The sequence below is a fragment of the Danio aesculapii genome, chromosome 25 (genome assembly GCF_903798145.1).
Source record: "Danio aesculapii chromosome 25, fDanAes4.1, whole genome shotgun sequence".
Classification (NCBI taxonomy): domain Eukaryota; kingdom Metazoa; phylum Chordata; class Actinopteri; order Cypriniformes; family Danionidae; genus Danio; species Danio aesculapii.
The window spans coordinates 18,632,107-18,649,557 of record NC_079459.1 but is presented as its reverse complement, the minus strand read 5'-3'; the positions used below and the strand labels follow the sequence as shown (position 1 = coordinate 18,649,557).

General features: G+C 34.6%; 2 protein-coding genes across 2 annotated transcripts; one reads left to right on the top strand and one right to left on the bottom strand.

Annotated features, from left to right (window-relative positions):
- The first annotated feature begins 1,145 nt into the window (after positions 1-1,145).
- si:ch211-127m7.2 (uncharacterized) lies at positions 1,146-2,574 on the top strand. Its single transcript, XM_056451763.1, has 3 exons — positions 1,146-1,327; positions 1,404-1,473; positions 1,573-2,574. Exons 1-3 carry the CDS (start codon positions 1,212-1,214, stop codon positions 1,837-1,839), a joined length of 453 nt encoding a protein of 150 aa, XP_056307738.1. The 5' UTR covers positions 1,146-1,211; the 3' UTR covers positions 1,840-2,574.
- ergic2 (ERGIC and golgi 2) lies at positions 2,566-16,905 on the bottom strand. Its single transcript, XM_056451762.1, has 14 exons — positions 16,757-16,905; positions 16,359-16,504; positions 14,780-14,888; positions 14,638-14,684; positions 14,483-14,550; positions 14,366-14,406; positions 13,944-14,045; positions 10,449-10,544; positions 7,820-7,875; positions 7,498-7,596; positions 6,092-6,189; positions 5,765-5,927; positions 4,722-4,801; positions 2,566-4,623 (listed from the first exon to the last, which is right to left on the bottom strand). Exons 2-14 carry the CDS (start codon positions 16,462-16,464, stop codon positions 4,558-4,560), a joined length of 1,131 nt encoding a protein of 376 aa, XP_056307737.1. The 5' UTR covers positions 16,465-16,504; positions 16,757-16,905; the 3' UTR covers positions 2,566-4,557.
- Positions 16,906-17,451: the final 546 nt, after the last annotated feature.

Here is a 17,451-nt window from a genome sequence, read left to right as displayed (position 1 = left end):
AACTTGGAATTTTGACTTTATAACTCTGAATTTTGACTCCTAACTTAGAATTCTGACTTTATAACTCTGAACTGCGACTTTATAACTCAGAATGCTGACTTTAGAACTCGGAATTCTGACTTTATAACTCGGAATTTTGACTTTTTAACTCGGAATTTTGACTTTACAACATAGAATTTTGACTTTATAACTCGGAATTTTGACTTTATAATTCAGAATTCTGACTTTATAACTGAATTTTTACTATAACTCAGAATTCTGACTTTATAACTCTGAATTTTGACTATAACTCAGAATTCTGACTTTATAACTCTGAATTCCGACTTTATAACTCGGAATTGCGACTTTAAAACTCAAAGTTCTGACTTCATTTTTTTTACTTTATTAAATAATTTAGTTTTTATTATTCAGTGGCGGGAACATGCTTTCATATTGATGTCCCAATGAACCGGAGGCTGTGACCATTATATTTTTTTGTATGGTGACAGAGTTCGTAGAGAAATAGATTATTAATTGAACAAACAGTGGGTGTGGCTTGTTTTTTCTACGGTGAGCTGATTGAAAAGTACGCATTTCATTCAGAAATATTGGGAAAAGGGTTTGAGGAGACTTATTACTACCTAATTATTTCTGTTTGTTGTCAAACCTGACACATTGGGCAGCAAGGTTAAATATGTTAGCCACACCAAATTATGAAGATATATGTAATCTGACAAATTAACTAAAAACAAACAGAAAGTGCATTTTCAGATTTTAATTATCAGAAGGGCAAACATTTTTATTTTCTTAATGACGTGCACAGATGAATTGTTCACCACAAAACTAGCAATGTGAGCTAACAAAATCATATGCTTAGTTTTGAATTCATGGGGACTTTAATTTCATGCAATTGTAAATGGCTTCCTCATAATTATTTTTCTCTCACTGTTCTGCCTCATAATTTGAAACTGTAAGATATCTAACTCACAGTGGTAAAATTATGAGATATAAACTCACAATTCTGAGATATTTTTAGTGAAATTGGTCGAAATTATTTTATTTTTGGCAGAAGTCTAGCTTGTGTGGTAGCTTACAAATATTCAATAGCAAGCCCTTTTTGCGCCCGCCGTACCACAAGATGGCGCGTTATACAACATTGTTTACCGAAAAATGGTTAAAGAGGTTGAGAGGAGAAAAGACTTCATGGCCAAAATAACAAAAACAACCTTATAATGTTTGAAAAACATCGAAACCTTCCACAGTGGATGGTCAAGTCAAACGAAAAAGACGCGGAAAAGAAGAAAAGGCACGAAACCGCTAAAAGGACAGCGAAGAAGCGGGTCAAAAGGTAAACTTACAGAACAATCTCTTAATATAACGTGAACATAATGTGCGTTTTTCTAAATGTTTTCCGTCGTCTTCAGTGTGGTCACGTATTGGATGAATGAGAGTGAGCTGTTAGAAACGGCGCTCGATATTTTGAAAGATGAAACGGTAAACATTCTAATCCTTATTAATTTTCTGTCATGTTTATATCTGTTATTTATGCCACATGATACTTACCATTATACTTATTTTTCTTGTAAACGTCAGAAAATGACTAGAGAGGCAGTCCAAGCCCCGGAGGAGATGGTGATTCTGGAGACTGACGATGAAGACTCGACAGATTTACACCACAAAACTCGTGTTTCAAACATTGCCGAGCAAGAAACTGTGCCATACGCAAACTGTGTGGAAGAGAGTACCAGTACAAAACCAGACTGCCATTTAAAGCCGACGTCTGATGTTTCAGAACCTCCAGAAAAACCTGACGATGATGACGAGGCTCTTAAGCTTGTAAGAGAGATCTTTTTCACGTAATTCAAGCCTCGAGTTACACTTGTAATTGTACTTTGAAACTATTTAATCTTCTGTTGAAGAGACATTTACATTTTCATCCTCGTGTCATTGCAAACATACATTGCTAGCTTTCTTCTGTGGAGCATAAAAGGAGATGCTTTGAAGAATGTTTTAGTCTCTTTTTCGGATCAAGACTGGAGCCTGGACTTAGAATCTTCAAAATACACCACGAAAATTGTCCTAATAAAGTAATAGTAATATTTTTATTTTCGAAACCTGACATTTTTGAGGGAACAAGTATCTCCTTTGTGTTCTTGAGAAAATAAGAAAGCCATTTAGGTTTGGAACAATACGAGTAATTGATTACTTTTTTGGTTAAAAAAAATTTCTCTTGAATTTTAACAAAAGCACTGCTTTTACTCAGGTAATGTGAATCTTGTTTTGATCTGCGTGGGCTTGTTTGTTTAGGCAGCAACCAACGGAATCAAGATAATATCTCATTTGTTTTTTTAAACCTGCTGCTCTGATAATTGTAATTTGCACACTTGCACTTTCTTTGGTCCTGTGGTTAAGAAAGTAACAACAAAAACATGAGAATGTTCAATTCCATGCATAAGTCAATTGTATATTTTATTATTTTTAATTTTAAAAACTAGCTTTCAGCATCTTGAGGACACATTTTCAAGCATAATGTCAAGATTTATTTTGCTTGTCAGGAAACCTGATGGTAATGCTCAAAAACAGATGTCGCAGGTGCCTATTTTTATTTGAACTCTCATGAAATAAATGAAACATCCCAAACCTGGGGAATGTCATGTTAAAATGCACAAATAAACAAAATATGTATATAGGGTCTGGCAAGTTATCCTCTGATTGAATCATTACTGGGACCTTAAAGAGTTACTTCACCCAAAAATGGTCATTAATAACTCGCGCTCCTGTCCTTCCAATCCCCTGAGACCTTTCATCATCAGAACACAAGATATTTAGAAATCTGAGAGCTCCATAGACAGAAATGGTTCTTGACTTGTTCAATGTTAAGAAAAGTGATATAAAACATGCCAAGATGGCCATGTATGACTTCCTCTGTTTGAAACAAAGCATAGGCACATCTGAGGTAATACTCTGAGGTGCGACTCAAGAAGACGAGCCCTATACTGACACTAAGTAGAAGAAACTGTTGAATAAAGTAGTGGATTTGTTTTTATGCGAGCAGAAAAGTATTTGTGTAGCTTGATAATATTCTGGTTGAACCACTGAAGCCATATCTGTTTAAGTCCTGACGTATGGATTACTGTTTCCTAGTCCAAGCCACTACTTGTTTTAATTGAGAAAATATTAGTTTATGACCACTTTTTAGTTTATATCACACGTTAAAGTGATTTTATTATAAAATCATGGTGTACACCAAGTCTTTGGACTTGCTGCATCATAGATGCCAATATATTTATAAAAAAAAGTAATCACTTTCTGGCTATCTGATATTAGGCATGGTTTTATATATATATATATATATATATATAGCGATTGTGATTTTCAAAAGAAATACATCACTTTGTATATGCTTAACAACCGGATAGTCTGTTACTTCTGGAAACTTGCTGTCTATAAAGGATGGAGTTCTTAGATTTCACCTAAAATATCTTAATTTGTGATCTGAAGAGTAACAAAGCTCTCAGGTGCTTGGAAGATATGGGGGTGAGTAATTAATAACAGAATTCTCATTTTTGAGTGAACGAACACCAACAAATTTTAGAAAAAAAGAAATGCTTTGGCACAAGAAAACACGCATTAACAGTGTGATCTACAATCATACAAAAATAATGTGGGAAATGGTTTGAATCAAAATGTTCAATATGTTTCCAATGAATTAGTTTACATAACTGTCATAAAACCAAATACAATCAGGATTTCCTAAAATGCAGATGCATCCTTCCTGAGGTGGAGATCTACTCTAGTTGTGGACAATCAAACCAAATGTCCCAACCAGATGCTAATACTGTCCTGACAGGTTGTCTTTAAAATATTCCTGATGTTACTTCAGAAGTATCCAATTCATATATAGGTCTGATCCTTTGAAATGGAAGTTTCATCCAAGTTTTGTTACTTTTGATAAATGGTTTATATGCTGTGAATTTTTGTGTATTATAAGTGTCATCGCTGTCATGTGACATACACGTCAGTGACACAGCTTTACTATGGGGTAATAAAGTGAACACCTTTCAAAATATCAGTATTAAGTATACCGTTTTTTTTGCTTAGGCATTTCTGGGGCCTGTACCATGAAGCCAGATTAGCTGGCTAGCTAGTTAGGTTTAATTTGCACCAATTCTAGGTTTTAGGTACCATGAAGACAGCTCAACTTAGCTCAGCTGTTCCATAACTGTCTTTGTTACCCAAAGTAAAACCCATAATTGGTGCCAACTAAACTGGCTAGCTAACTAGCTTATCGAGCTTTATGGTAATAAAAGATGTCTTAATGAGTAAAATTACTAACAGAAGTTTGTAAAAGCACCAAAAAGCCTTTGTGGGAATGTGCATACTGCTGCTTTGTGGATTTACGCTTGTTTAACAGTTGTTTGTGTCAGTGCAGATAGTTTTTTTTTTTTTTTTTAACAGTATCACAAATGACAGTCGCCGTCAACATTATCTTTTAACTTAATTCAGGGACTTACAACTGTAATTGGGATTGAAAAGTGACTAAAATGAACTTTAAATGTGTTCTGGAGGAGAGTCCAGCTACTGTTCGGCGTTCTCTGAGAGGAGTGGTGTCAGGCTGTTCATTTGACCATCAAAATCACTCATCTGAAGACAAAAGACAATGAGATTTCAATACCAGTGTTTTGTAATTCACAAATGAACCAAAAAAATAATAATAATAACAGCAGCAAATAGTTACTTACACTTTTTGGCTTGTAAACCCCCAGCTTAAATCGACAACAAACCACATCTACGCAGAAACCAACCAGATTATGTAGCATGCCTGTAGAAACAAACCACAGTCGTACATTCCGTTCAAATAAGATATTCTTGTTAGCATGACTCTCTATTATGGAAAAGATTTATTAAGACTTTTGTCAGAGTTCAGTGTATCAGAGACGGCAAAAGTACACAAATCCTTTACTCAAGTAGAAGTACAGATACTCGTGTCTAAAACGACTCTGGTAAAAGTTGAAGTACTGATTACACCTTCGTACTCAAGTAAAAGTACGGCCTCAAAAACGTACTTAAGTAAAAAGTACTGATTATTACTACATGTTTTAGTTTCACTAGGTAGGTAAATATCCGGTTTGCCCCCATGTATCATCCTGATGCAAACTCACAGCCATTCATGTTCATACACTGTAAAAATATTTCTGTAGGTCTGTATATCTTTATAAATAATGTCTTACATTTTGCACTAAATTCTGTCCAAAATATATAGAATTTTTAAATTTTTTTTATTTGAATTTTTATTTTATTGACTATATTGAAAATATATTTTCTTTTGCTAATCGTATTTGACTGCAATTTTTTTTTCTTTTCCGCATCAGCAGCTCTCAACCATAACCTGTTATAGTTATTTTAGTGGGTTTTTTTTACAGGGTGTTGTGGATATTTTATTTCATAAAAAAACATTAATTCTGTTAATACATTTATTCTATGCTAAAAGCTACATACACAGGTGTGACTACAACCTCCAAAACATGGCATAATCTTTTTTCACGTGATAAATTCAGGCTCTTTTGCATTATATTTTTGTTGTAAAATATTTTAAAGAATTTATCTTTAAATCCACAATCGTAATTTTAGCCTGGAAACATAGTTTATAGCTCCTTTCAAACTTTTTTTCAGGTCTACAATAGTTTGCATCTTATAATTCAGTTTTTTGTTTCCAGAACAGAAAAAACTACATTTTCCTCACATTTACCTTTTTTTAGTACAAAAACTTCTATACTCCATTTACCTGTTGTAGAGAAAATGCCTCCAATGATGCCACAGAGGCGCACAAGGAACTGCCAGAAGGGCATGTGCTGCTCAGTCACCTTCACCATCAGAGAGCTGATGTCATACTTCATAAAGATCCCAGAAACCCCATGACTCCCCGCTGCGTGGTTTATCACTCGCTCCTGCAGCAAACAGAACCCAAATGTGGCATCAGTGATCATCCTTGGGCAATCATGCATACATAAAACACTTGCACATTTAAAAAAAATTGCATAGTAAAATGTAGCAAATTGGGACAGTTTAAAGCAAAACATTAAACAACAGACAGTTATAAATATATATGTACCCGCTCAGTGACTGAATACTGGTGCGTATCTGCATACACCTTGTATGTCTGCAGTTTTGTGGGCACAATGGTAATAAAGTACTGGAACATTTGATTATCTAGCAAAAGGGGAAGAAGAAAAAAATTGAATCAGAAATTAAACTTCAATTCTCTTGCTGTTAATATAATATTTGCAAGAAAAAAGTAATGCTGCACACCTCCAAACCACATTTAAAATAAATGTGAAAATATATCAAACAAGTGATCTAAAAGAATTTAACCTCAAAATAACTGCATACCCTACTTAACAAAAGTCTTGTCACCTATCCAACTTGACTTCTAGATGAACAGTACAGTAAAGAGTTTAAAGCCATGGTGCAGTGGAAAAAGAATTAATATTGTGTATGACTCCCATGAGCTTGGGCGACTGCATCCATACATCTCTACAATGACTCGAATAACTTCTTAATAAAGTCAAAGAAAGCATTTCAGGACTCCCAGAGATCATCAAGATTCTTTGGATCTTCCTCCATCTTACCCCAGACATGCTCAATAATGTTCATTTCTGGTGACTGGGTTGGCCAATCCTGGAGCAACTTGGCCTTCTTTGCTTTCAGAAACTTTGATGTGGAGGCTGAAGTATGAAAAGGAGCGCTATCCTGCTAAAGAATTTGTCCTCTCCTGTGGTTTGTAATGTAATGGGCTACACAAATGTCTTGATATCTCAGGCTGTTGATGCTGCCATCCACTCTACAGATCTCTCGCATGCTCCCATACTGAATGTAACCCCAAACCATGATTTTTCCTTCACCAAACTTGACTGATTTCTGTGAGAATCCTGGGTCCATGCAGCTTCCAATAGGTCTTCTGCAGTATTTGTGATGATTGTGATGCAGTTCAACTGATGATTCATCGGAAAAATCTACCTTCTGACACTTCCAAATGATCAACTTGAAGTTAATATTTGTTGCTCTTACAACTGGGATTGACGACAAGACTTTTGTCAGGTAGTGTATAATTTTATTATCATTACAAACATTTTTACCTTCTTAATTCTTAGATATATACTTGAAATATTTGTATAATTTAATTATCTTAAATCATGAAAATTCTTAGACTTTTTAATCTAAATGTTATATAATATGCTATAAAATATGTGTTATAAATTTCGGTTACATGTTACTTGTGCTTGCATACATTAACTATATTAAAAGCAAGCATATAATTTTATGATGATATAGTTTGTAATTATACTTGTTAATTAAATTATAAAAAAGAGAATGTTCTTACAAAATTTTTCATCATCAATATAAGCTTTTATTCTGATTATGTAATGTGTAAATTAATTTGTACTGGATCTCACTGTTTAATGGTGTACATGTGCTGATGATACAATCACTTTTCCTTAGATATAAAAAAATACTCACGATCTGCAGACACTTTTTCTGTGCCATCCAGTGGATTTAAAATGCCTGGTATTTCTTCTCCAAAAGACAGATGATCTATCCGATGGGAGAAGTTATATGCTGAAACATAAATCAGTTTTTATTAGCAAAATTATATTTTTGACATAAAACTTAGAACCACTTCAGTGACCCAGATGTTGCCTTCTGATCTGGATTCAAAAGCCATTCAGATAATATCTGCAGCACCAAATCAGACTTTTCTAAAACACTGCTATGAACAAGCAATAATAGAGTCTGAAGAAAAAAAAAGAAAAGGAAAAAAAAAAAGCATTTTTCATCTTACTCTCATGGCTGACCAGCGCTGCTAGATGAGCATGTCCTCGAGGATGTGGGATGGCTCTAAAATCAATATTAGGAGATAGAGGGACAGAAGACAATATTATTAAAAAATACAACAAATACAATTTTTCACATTTAAAACAACATACAGTTGAAGTCAGAATTATTAGCCCCCCTTTGAATTTTATTTTCCTCCTTAAATATTTCCCAAATGATGTTTAACAGAGCAAGGACATTTTCATTGTCTGATAATATTTTTTCTTCCGAAGAATGTCTTATTTGTTTTATTTCAGCTAAAATAAAAGCAGTTTTTAATTTTTTATTTTATTTTAAAGGTAAAAATGATTCGCCCCTTTAAGCTATATATTTTTTCGATAGTCTACAGAACAAACCATCTTTATACAATGATTTGCCTAATTACTCTAACCTAGTTAAGTGTCTTGAAAAATATGTAGTAAAATATTATATACTGTCATCATGGCAAAGATTAGAAATGAGTTATTAAAACTATTATGTTTATAAATGTGTTGAAAAAAAAAATCTCTCTGTTAAACAGAAACTGGGGAAAAAATAAACGGGGGCAAATAATTCTGACTTTAACTGTACATAAGCTAACATAGGTTTAATCCAGTCCTCTTCCTACTTAACAAAAAACTGGTAAAATATATATTTAGAAGTCTTAGATCTTTCCAATGATCTAATGATTTTAATTGCAAACAAGTGATGTTGACATAAACGTCTCATGGCAGGACAGTGACTATTAAAGGATTAAACACAGAAGACCCTCATACACCTCCAGTGAAATTGAAAAACAAACTGGTGTTATGTAATTTCAAACAAAATCAGGTCAAATAATTAAGATCATTTTCTGGAAATGTTTGCTTTGGTCCATAGCGGTGATGTAAAAGGCAGGTGTGGCTCTTAGGCTCCACCTTCTTTAACATGAAAATCCTCAATGGTTCATTTCTTCAAGTTAAACTCAAGTTAAAACAACATAACTATAGTAGAAATTTAAGTTATGCTACTAAATTAGGGGACATTGACAACACTATTTCATATTTAAAACTGTAAAGCTGCTAGCTAAATCAATATAAATAAACATGACAAGATGTGACTTCATTATTATCGAGATGGAGAGTCTGCAAATGCTGTATATACTCATTGTTATAATCAGATGCTTTCTTAACTGCGGTTTTCTCACTCCAGACCTTATTTTTACATATTTTTTGTTAACTGTTACCAAATTATTAATGTTTTTTTTTAAATGCCCAAATTGTACAAAAAACATCTGTAAATACAGTAGGGGAAATATTGATCATGTCACAATTTTTCTCAGAAAACATATTTCGAAAGGTGCCGTTCGCTCGAAATTTTCACTGGATGTTGGTAACAACCAAATAAATCCATATATGCAAAGAAAACAAATCTAAATAGTTTACAAATTAGGTTGTGTTATAAAAATGAAATGATGCAGGGAAAAAATATTGAACACATGAACAAAGGAAGGTGTAGAAAGGCAGGGAAGGCCTAGACAGTAGATAAAATCTCTCAGTAGCTATTCAGCAAACCTCTGCTCTTTGTCATTATAAGTGAATATTAGCTGCTTCAGTCCAACATCTACATTATAACTGTGCATTCACACCGAAAGCTGTGAGAGCGTCCAAGGTCGCTCTGGCCGCCCTGGCGACAACGCTGTCTGCCTTTAGCTCTGGTGGAGAGAGAGTAAATATTCGCTACATTGATCTCATATTTAAAGGAGCTGTTACAGCATATCAGTTACATTCCTGCATAAAACATGCTTTCTAGCGTGAAAATGTTGCGCACTTCTTATCAAATTCATTTAACAATGGAAGATCGAGTTGCATGTGGTGTGACTTTGCTCCACTTAATTATCCAATGTGTCCATATGTCTGAAATATCCTGAAACAGCAATACTTTTTTGTCGCGTGAGATTCCCGCTTTTTAAAAGATAAATATATATATAACATTAATGCATATCAGTAACTCGCCGTTAACTTATTAAATGCATGTTCCTATTAGAAAACACTTTAAATATTTGAAAATCCGGCGACTGCAATAATCAAACCCCTGGGAACAACTGTGGTTGGAACCAAAGTTCACAGGTCTGTGTTCTCTGAACTCCTCTCAAGCGGTGGACTTCTACATTCTGATTGCTTGCCGCCAAACCACGTCATAGCTCATTACCATAAAGTTGACTTGATTTCAACTCTCCTCAACGCCCACACTGGCGAAGATGCGCCGCGCTGCTCCTTGACGCTTATCGCCGCCGGCTCTCATTGAAAATGAATGACTTCCGGCTACATTGACGCTCTCACCAATTTCGGTGTGAACGTACGGTAAGTGTGCTGAAGATTACATTTTTGTTTTGGTTTATTTTTATGTTTTTATTGTTTGGATTTAATTTAACCTGGATTAATTCCATGTCAACAGCTCCTTTAGAAATATTATTCCTAGGAAAAAAACGTGACACGTTCAATACTTATTTACCTCACTATATATATATATCAAGATATATATTGAGGTAAATAAAAGTCAGTCAGCTGTATTTAAAATCAACTTTTACTTTAGCATTTATGACTGTTTACAAAAAAACTGAATGAAAGGAGACATACTTGCCAACAGTGATGTGGAAATTTCCTGCTACTTTATTGACATAGAGGTGTCCATGTATCCGACAAGCATTTAAAGGCTGATTGGGATCATCTTCCCTACACAGTGAACAGAAAAGGAGTCTCCATAACAAAAAATGATCCCCATACAATTCTTGACTAATGTGTTGTGTGAAGGCCCTTTCACACTGAAGAAAATATACAAGGTAATGACCCTGTGAATCAAAGCAATAGATCTATATGGAGCTATTCATACCAGATGCAATCTTTCATGGCACGATAAAGCAAGTTTTCTTGTAATCAGTGTGTTGTTGTTTTTATTTTCCTTGACAACCAGTGATGAAACTGGCCATACAATCAATTTTTAGTGCTTGTCAGTACAATAGCCTAGTGGTTAGCGCGATGACATATAGTGCAGTAGCACTTCAGGGCGTCCCGAGTTTGAATCCCAGCTCGAGGACATTTCCTGTCCTTACCCCGTCTCTCTTCCACTTCACTTCCTGTCTATAATACTGTTCTATCGGCTTAATAAAGGCAAAAAGGTCAAAAATAAATCTTAAAAAATACAAAATTGTGCTTTAGATCGCCTGCCCAAAGTATCGAAGAAAAGTATTAGAGAAGAGAAAATATAATGGTTTTTCTTGCAATCATTGTTGTCATTGAGAAGATATTTAGTATTACATATTTGCTTTATATATCATGATAATGTTTTTTGTTGAATGACATTTAAGGACATTTGTTTGGCTTTTACAGCAGATAGATACAGGAACTCGGTCATAGGAACTTGCCATCAGGCTTGGTTGCTCTAAAATAATTTTTCCTCTGAAATTTTCTGGTTGCATTCACAGCAGCAGAAGGAATTCTGAGGTGTGGTAAGCTGACCAACTGCAGCATCAAACTCTCCATTCAAGAAAAGAGCATGCTGTGACTGAAGTTGTGTTTTCAGTATGTGTGTTTAATATAGTGGACATGGAAAGTTGACCTATACGTTTTGTGACCAACCACTAAAAAAAGAAAAGTAAATAACTTACAACAACTTTTAAAGCTACAAACCAATAGCTATGTTTCCATCCAAAGATGCTAATTAGACTTGCAGAACTGGAATATTGCAAAAAAAAAAACAAAAAAAACATCCTGTTTTCATCCAATGAGTCTGTGCAAAATATCAAAAAAAGAAAAATGGAATTTGCCAATGTGGGCCTTTTTTTTCTAAAATAAATTACTTGCACATTAAAAGATGAACATGCGTTGACTTTTTGAGGCATGAGGTTGCTCTTGGGAGTGCAGCCGCTCAAGACAGTTCTGGAAGGTAATATTAATAGAGCACTGTGATGATGGACCTAGTGTGAGAGATTTTAGAATGACCAAAACAACATTTCACATGTGGTCTGTCTGTTGGTTTGTCATTAATGCCATCTTACAAATCCCATGACTTTTTTTATACACATGCTGGAAATTATTCAGTAAATGTGTTTCCATTTCGCACATTTTTACTTATTGGATAAAAAGTTTATCCTACTCTAGTTGTGCGGTTGATTTTTATGTGCATCTTGGTGTTTCAGTTAAACCTTTTGTTTGCAATGTTCCAAAATGCACTTTAAAAAAGACAGACGAAAACATAGCTTTTGAGGCAGAGAAAATAACACGACACCACAGGAAAAATGCAGCAAACGTTAGATTCCTGTATTGTATGTTTTTATGTCTTGTAACACTTTAAAATATTGTGGCATGTATTTGCCAAATCAGAAAACACGTACGTCAATGTGGTTACTATTGTGCTAGCTTAGACACTGCTATAAAGTAGATGTTCTTGGAACTAACTTCAATCCCAGTTACTGCTATGAACACACTGAAAACGGGTACTTCTATCAATAGTTCTAGGAACTGCGAGAAGTCACAGTGCGTATTTACTACTGAACAAAATGAAGTTTTATAAACTGATTTTGAGAGGAGCATGTGAAATGATGGATCGTGGCTGGTCTCTTATCTACAATCATCGATAAACTAATCAAATGAATCCAAGTCTACAATAAATTGCCCATTTTACCTTACTTTCCTTATCTTCGTTATAGAACCCCCCCCCATCCACTCCTTTTCCTACTTTACCAGGGGGATATTTCGAGAACTACCAGATCTCAGACCCCCTTTCATGCTAAATGACAAGGCGGGAGCCCTGGGCTCAATTATCTCTGAGCTCAGGGCTCTCTCCCGAGACAACGTCCCAAACTTGCAATTAGTATTAAGCAATAGCTAAGTGTGAACTTTTGAAAATCTAAGGGGATTGGAATGACATGAGGGTGAGTAATTGATCCTTTGCTAAGCCACACCCAAAAACTGCCACCCACCAACCGTGGCTCAGCAATCGTAGCTACACGCAGGAGCTTTCGAGCAAGGGAAACATGCAAAAGTGTTGTACACATGGATTGTGCAAATCTGATATCCGGTATCCTAAAAGTTTGGATGAGATGGTGGAATTTTTTTCCCTTGGGTTTTTAGTTTTGAAAAGAGGAGAAATACCAGCGTGGATCAAGCTCTCTAAGGGGCGCTAAAGGAGCGGAGTTAGGTTGGTTTTGTTTCGATATTCCTGACACATTCAGTGATGGACGGCAATAACTCACACACCTCTTACCCTAAACAGATCTAAACTGTGTTTCCTACAAAAAAACAAAGCAGGTTATGTTTCCCAGCTGTCTTTTTCTTTTCTCTCTCGATATTATGAGCACTGCTCCGTTTAAACTCTCACTATAGTAGTCATACTAATAGCAATCATATTTCCATCTGTTTCAAGCTAAGAATATTTTAAGTTACATATCAACACAACAAAACCACACTTGCGATCACTATACTTCATCCGCAGCTGTTTTTCAGTAACAGCCTCAATGTCCATGTCAGATGTACAATCTACTTATGTTTTCGTCCTTCTTTTGGAGATTTAGTTATTGGTGACGATGTTATAGCAGGTTAGTGTCTGCTTTTATATTTGGTGTCAGATTAATATTTGCTGGTAGGGAAAATCTATTTGTTCACTTCTGCTATTTACACTTTGATTTGCACCCCTGTAATGCATAATGCAGTCCTTTTTTTGTCTGGCTTTCATTGATATCTCACATGTTCGCCAAAAATGACTAATTATGGCGATGTCTGACAATGGCGCATACACATTGTAATAGACGAGCCAGGCACGAAAGCTTGACAGGCGTAGCAACAGTAACTATGGAAGGCGGGGCTTAGCGAAGGGTCAATTATTAATGGTAGTTTCAATTTTTGGGTAAACTAACCATTTAACTAAAAATGGAAAAACCTACAAGATACATGCACAAGAAAACATGTATCCTTTGTCAGCTCCAGCTATTGTGCAGGAATGAACTTTCAGCCAAAGGTTATCAGCCGTTTCACATTTGTAGTGAATGCACCATTCTTCTGTGTTTGGCTTTGCTTTATCACTTCACATTCAGTGTGAAAGGGCCTTAATACTGTACATACTCAAAGTTATCTGACCTTGGTGGAAGAGCAGTGGGGGAACCTTTCATGACATTCTTGAACAGAACATCTTGGAGTGAATGTTCCTCACGCAGACGGCTCTGAATGAGCAAAAGTGTCCTGACAAACAAACAAACAAAAAAAAGATAGTTTTTATAATTACTATCTAAATATAATATGTTTTGGTTGAAAAATCCATGATATTACAATTGTCTCATGGGAGCTATATTTTAATTAACACTGCACATTGATTTAAGCAAAAATACTGCATAAAATATCATATAAATTTCATGCATTTATAATGGCAATCTACTAATGCATCTTAGAATTTCCAACCAGTGGTTATTTATGCAATATCCCAAAATTTGCTTGATGAAAACTAGTGTTACAGGTGGAACCTTAAAATTGTAAACATATAAAAGGAATAAAACGTAATTCACCTGTGCCAGAGCCTCTGCTGAGGAGAAAGGTCAAAAACAACCTGCAAAATAGTCATAAAACATGTTATGGCAACTACTAAAATATTATAGCAAAATAATCAACATTCATACACTCACAGGTTCATACACCAGGCCATCAGATGCCACCATTGTTTCAGCGAGATCCAAAACATCTGCTCCGACAACTGAAAACAAATTCATTTACAAAGGGTTTGACAAATTTATGCTAGCAAAAAGTCATGCGGCACATTAATGTAGGAAGATTTACTTACATTGGCACCTCATGGCAACCGTGATATCAATATTAATTCGTAGTTTGCTGCAAAACGAATGAAGAAAAAAGTTTTTGTATTGTGCATCTTTTAGCTCTATTTTATTTAGATAGAAAATAGCAAATGACTATTAATTTGTTACCTAGTAAAATCCTTATCTACTTCATACTCGTACTTCATCCATGTGTCCCGATACACAAAGAACTCAAAGAAGGCCAAGAGCGCCATGGCTGTGAAGGCCAACAACGACACTGATAAAGAGAAAAAAAATATATATATATACACATTTCATTTCATTAATGAGGGTTTATTGCTGAATAACTAATGTAATATAAGAGAAAAGTCAGAAAGGGAGAAGAAAATAAAAGAAAAAAAAGTGAAATAATTTATAATAAATATACAGACATTATTTAGCTTTTTTTAATTGTAGGTTATTTTGATGTACTAAAATACCATTTTATATATATCAGTGTTTTTTCCTGGTTCAGGATGAGGTGGTATACTGGCTTGAAACAAAGACATTTTGCATTTTTCTTGTAATCTTATCAAGTAAAACATTATGCTATTTAAAAATACAGGAACTCGGTCATAGGAACATGCCATCAGGCTTGGTTGCTCTAAAATAATTTCTCCTCAGAAATTTTCTGGTTGCATTCACAGCAGCAGAAGGAATTCTGAGGTGTGGTAAGCTGACCAACTGCAGCATCAAACTCTCCATTCAAGAAATATATATATAAACACACACTACCGGTCAAAAGTTTGGAGTCAGTATGATTTTTAAATGTTTTAAAATAAGCTTATCTTGCTCACCAAGGCTGCATTGATCAAAAATACAGTACAAATTGTAAAATTGTGAAATGTTATTTCACTATATAAAATAACTGTTGTTAAAATAACAGTGTTCAGTGACGAGATTTATTCAGAAAAAATACTGTTATGATATATTTTAGAAATCCCTGTCTATTGAGTCCCCACAAGAATAGCAAATCAAACATGTGTTTGGAAACATAAAAAAAAAAAAAAAAAAACCCTTTTACAAATAAATTAAATATACATGTATACAGTGTTAGGTACGTTACTTTAAAAATAATGAACTACCAATTACAATTATTAAAACTGTGTTTTTTTAATTACAATTTTTTCAATTTTTTAATTACTTTGTGTGAGAAGAAACTTAATTACTCATTGAGTAATTTAATTACTTGACTGAAAGCTACTTACAATTGATAAATAAATTTTAATGCAAAGGCAATTGAAATTAAACTTATTTAATTCTATTCGTTTGAGTCCAACCAGGACCTTTTAGTTTTACTTTAAAAATGTAACACTTAACAATGTTAAACATATGTACCAGAAGACAGAATGTTTCAAAATAATGACACCATATTTCATCCACACTGTACTGACAAATTTCAATCTCATTTCATTGTTTCTTAAGCATGTCTAATTGCCTTGAATTATAAACTTTTTTTGTTGAAAAATAGTATTCTGCTAAATATATTTGTATAACAAAAACATTTCAAATACTCTGCTTCTCTGAATTGATTTATAAAAAAAACTGTTGAATTTCTTTACAGTAATTGACAGCATTTAAGGTAAGTACATTATAAGTACGTGTAATTAAGTTAAAGTAATCCCTTTGTTAACCTTTTCTGCAGAAAAAAAATTGAAGTAACTAATTACACCCAACACTGCATATATAACGTTATATATCTTCTCACCAGTTCCTCCACTGGCTGTTGTCTCCACATAACTCTCAGGAACCTTTGGAAAAGCATCCAGCTCTCTCACAAAGTTCAGGGCTTTCTTTTTGTTCAGCCTCCTCATCGTCACACCGGTTTACTCTTTTCTTCCTCATGAATTTAGGCTGAAATTCACAAATTAGCATCTGTTTAGCAATTTATATATCAAACTGAACTGTACAAGTTATTAGCCTACAGTGATATGTGAACCCTTTAAACATATAGGTTATAATGAAGACCTGTTTTAACTTTAAACAGCTTCTGGTGTAGATTTATTTCAACAGTTTGTCTGTGAACGCTCAGTTATATCTGCTTACTGTTAGCCACGGCTAGCCGTGCACTTGTCTGTCGTGCCGTTTTCTTCGTTTTCGACCTACCTTCAAACGCTATTTTAAGCGCTCCATTTGTTTTTTCTTCAATGTTCAATCAATCAAGTTCCTTTAACATTGAGCATTTAATAAAATAACGGACAGAAATGCAGAAGACCGGAGAACAGAGTCGCTGATGTGTTGTAGTCGCGCTTCCGGTACGATGGATTCTGGGAATTTGAGTCATTTGATGTTTTGACTTGAAAGAAAACAACAAAAGAATTTTATAATATTCTGAATTTCTAGCATAAATGAATCAAAATCCAATGCAAACAGAGAGTGTTACTAACATGTTTATAATCACCAGGGGCATCACTAGACTCCATTTACTGCCCCAGTAAATGCATTTAGTTACAGTTTATATGTAAATGTATTAATTAAGAGTGGTAATCCTAGAATAAAGACGCTATTCTCTATTCTGGAACAGATTGCACAATTAAGTTAGTTTTAAAAGAAATGTATTGAGATTCGCTGGCGCAGTGGGTAGCAAGAAGGTCACTGCAGGTTTGAGCCTCGGCTGGGTCAGTTCGCATTTCTGTGTGGAGTTTGCACGTTCTCCCCAAAGATATGCACTATAGGTGAATTGGGTAGGCTAAATTGTCCAGTGTATGTCTGTGAATGGGAGTGTATGGGTGTTTCTCAGTTGTGGCTGGAAGGGCATCCGCTGCGTAAAAAATATGCTGTATAAATTGGCAGTTCATTCC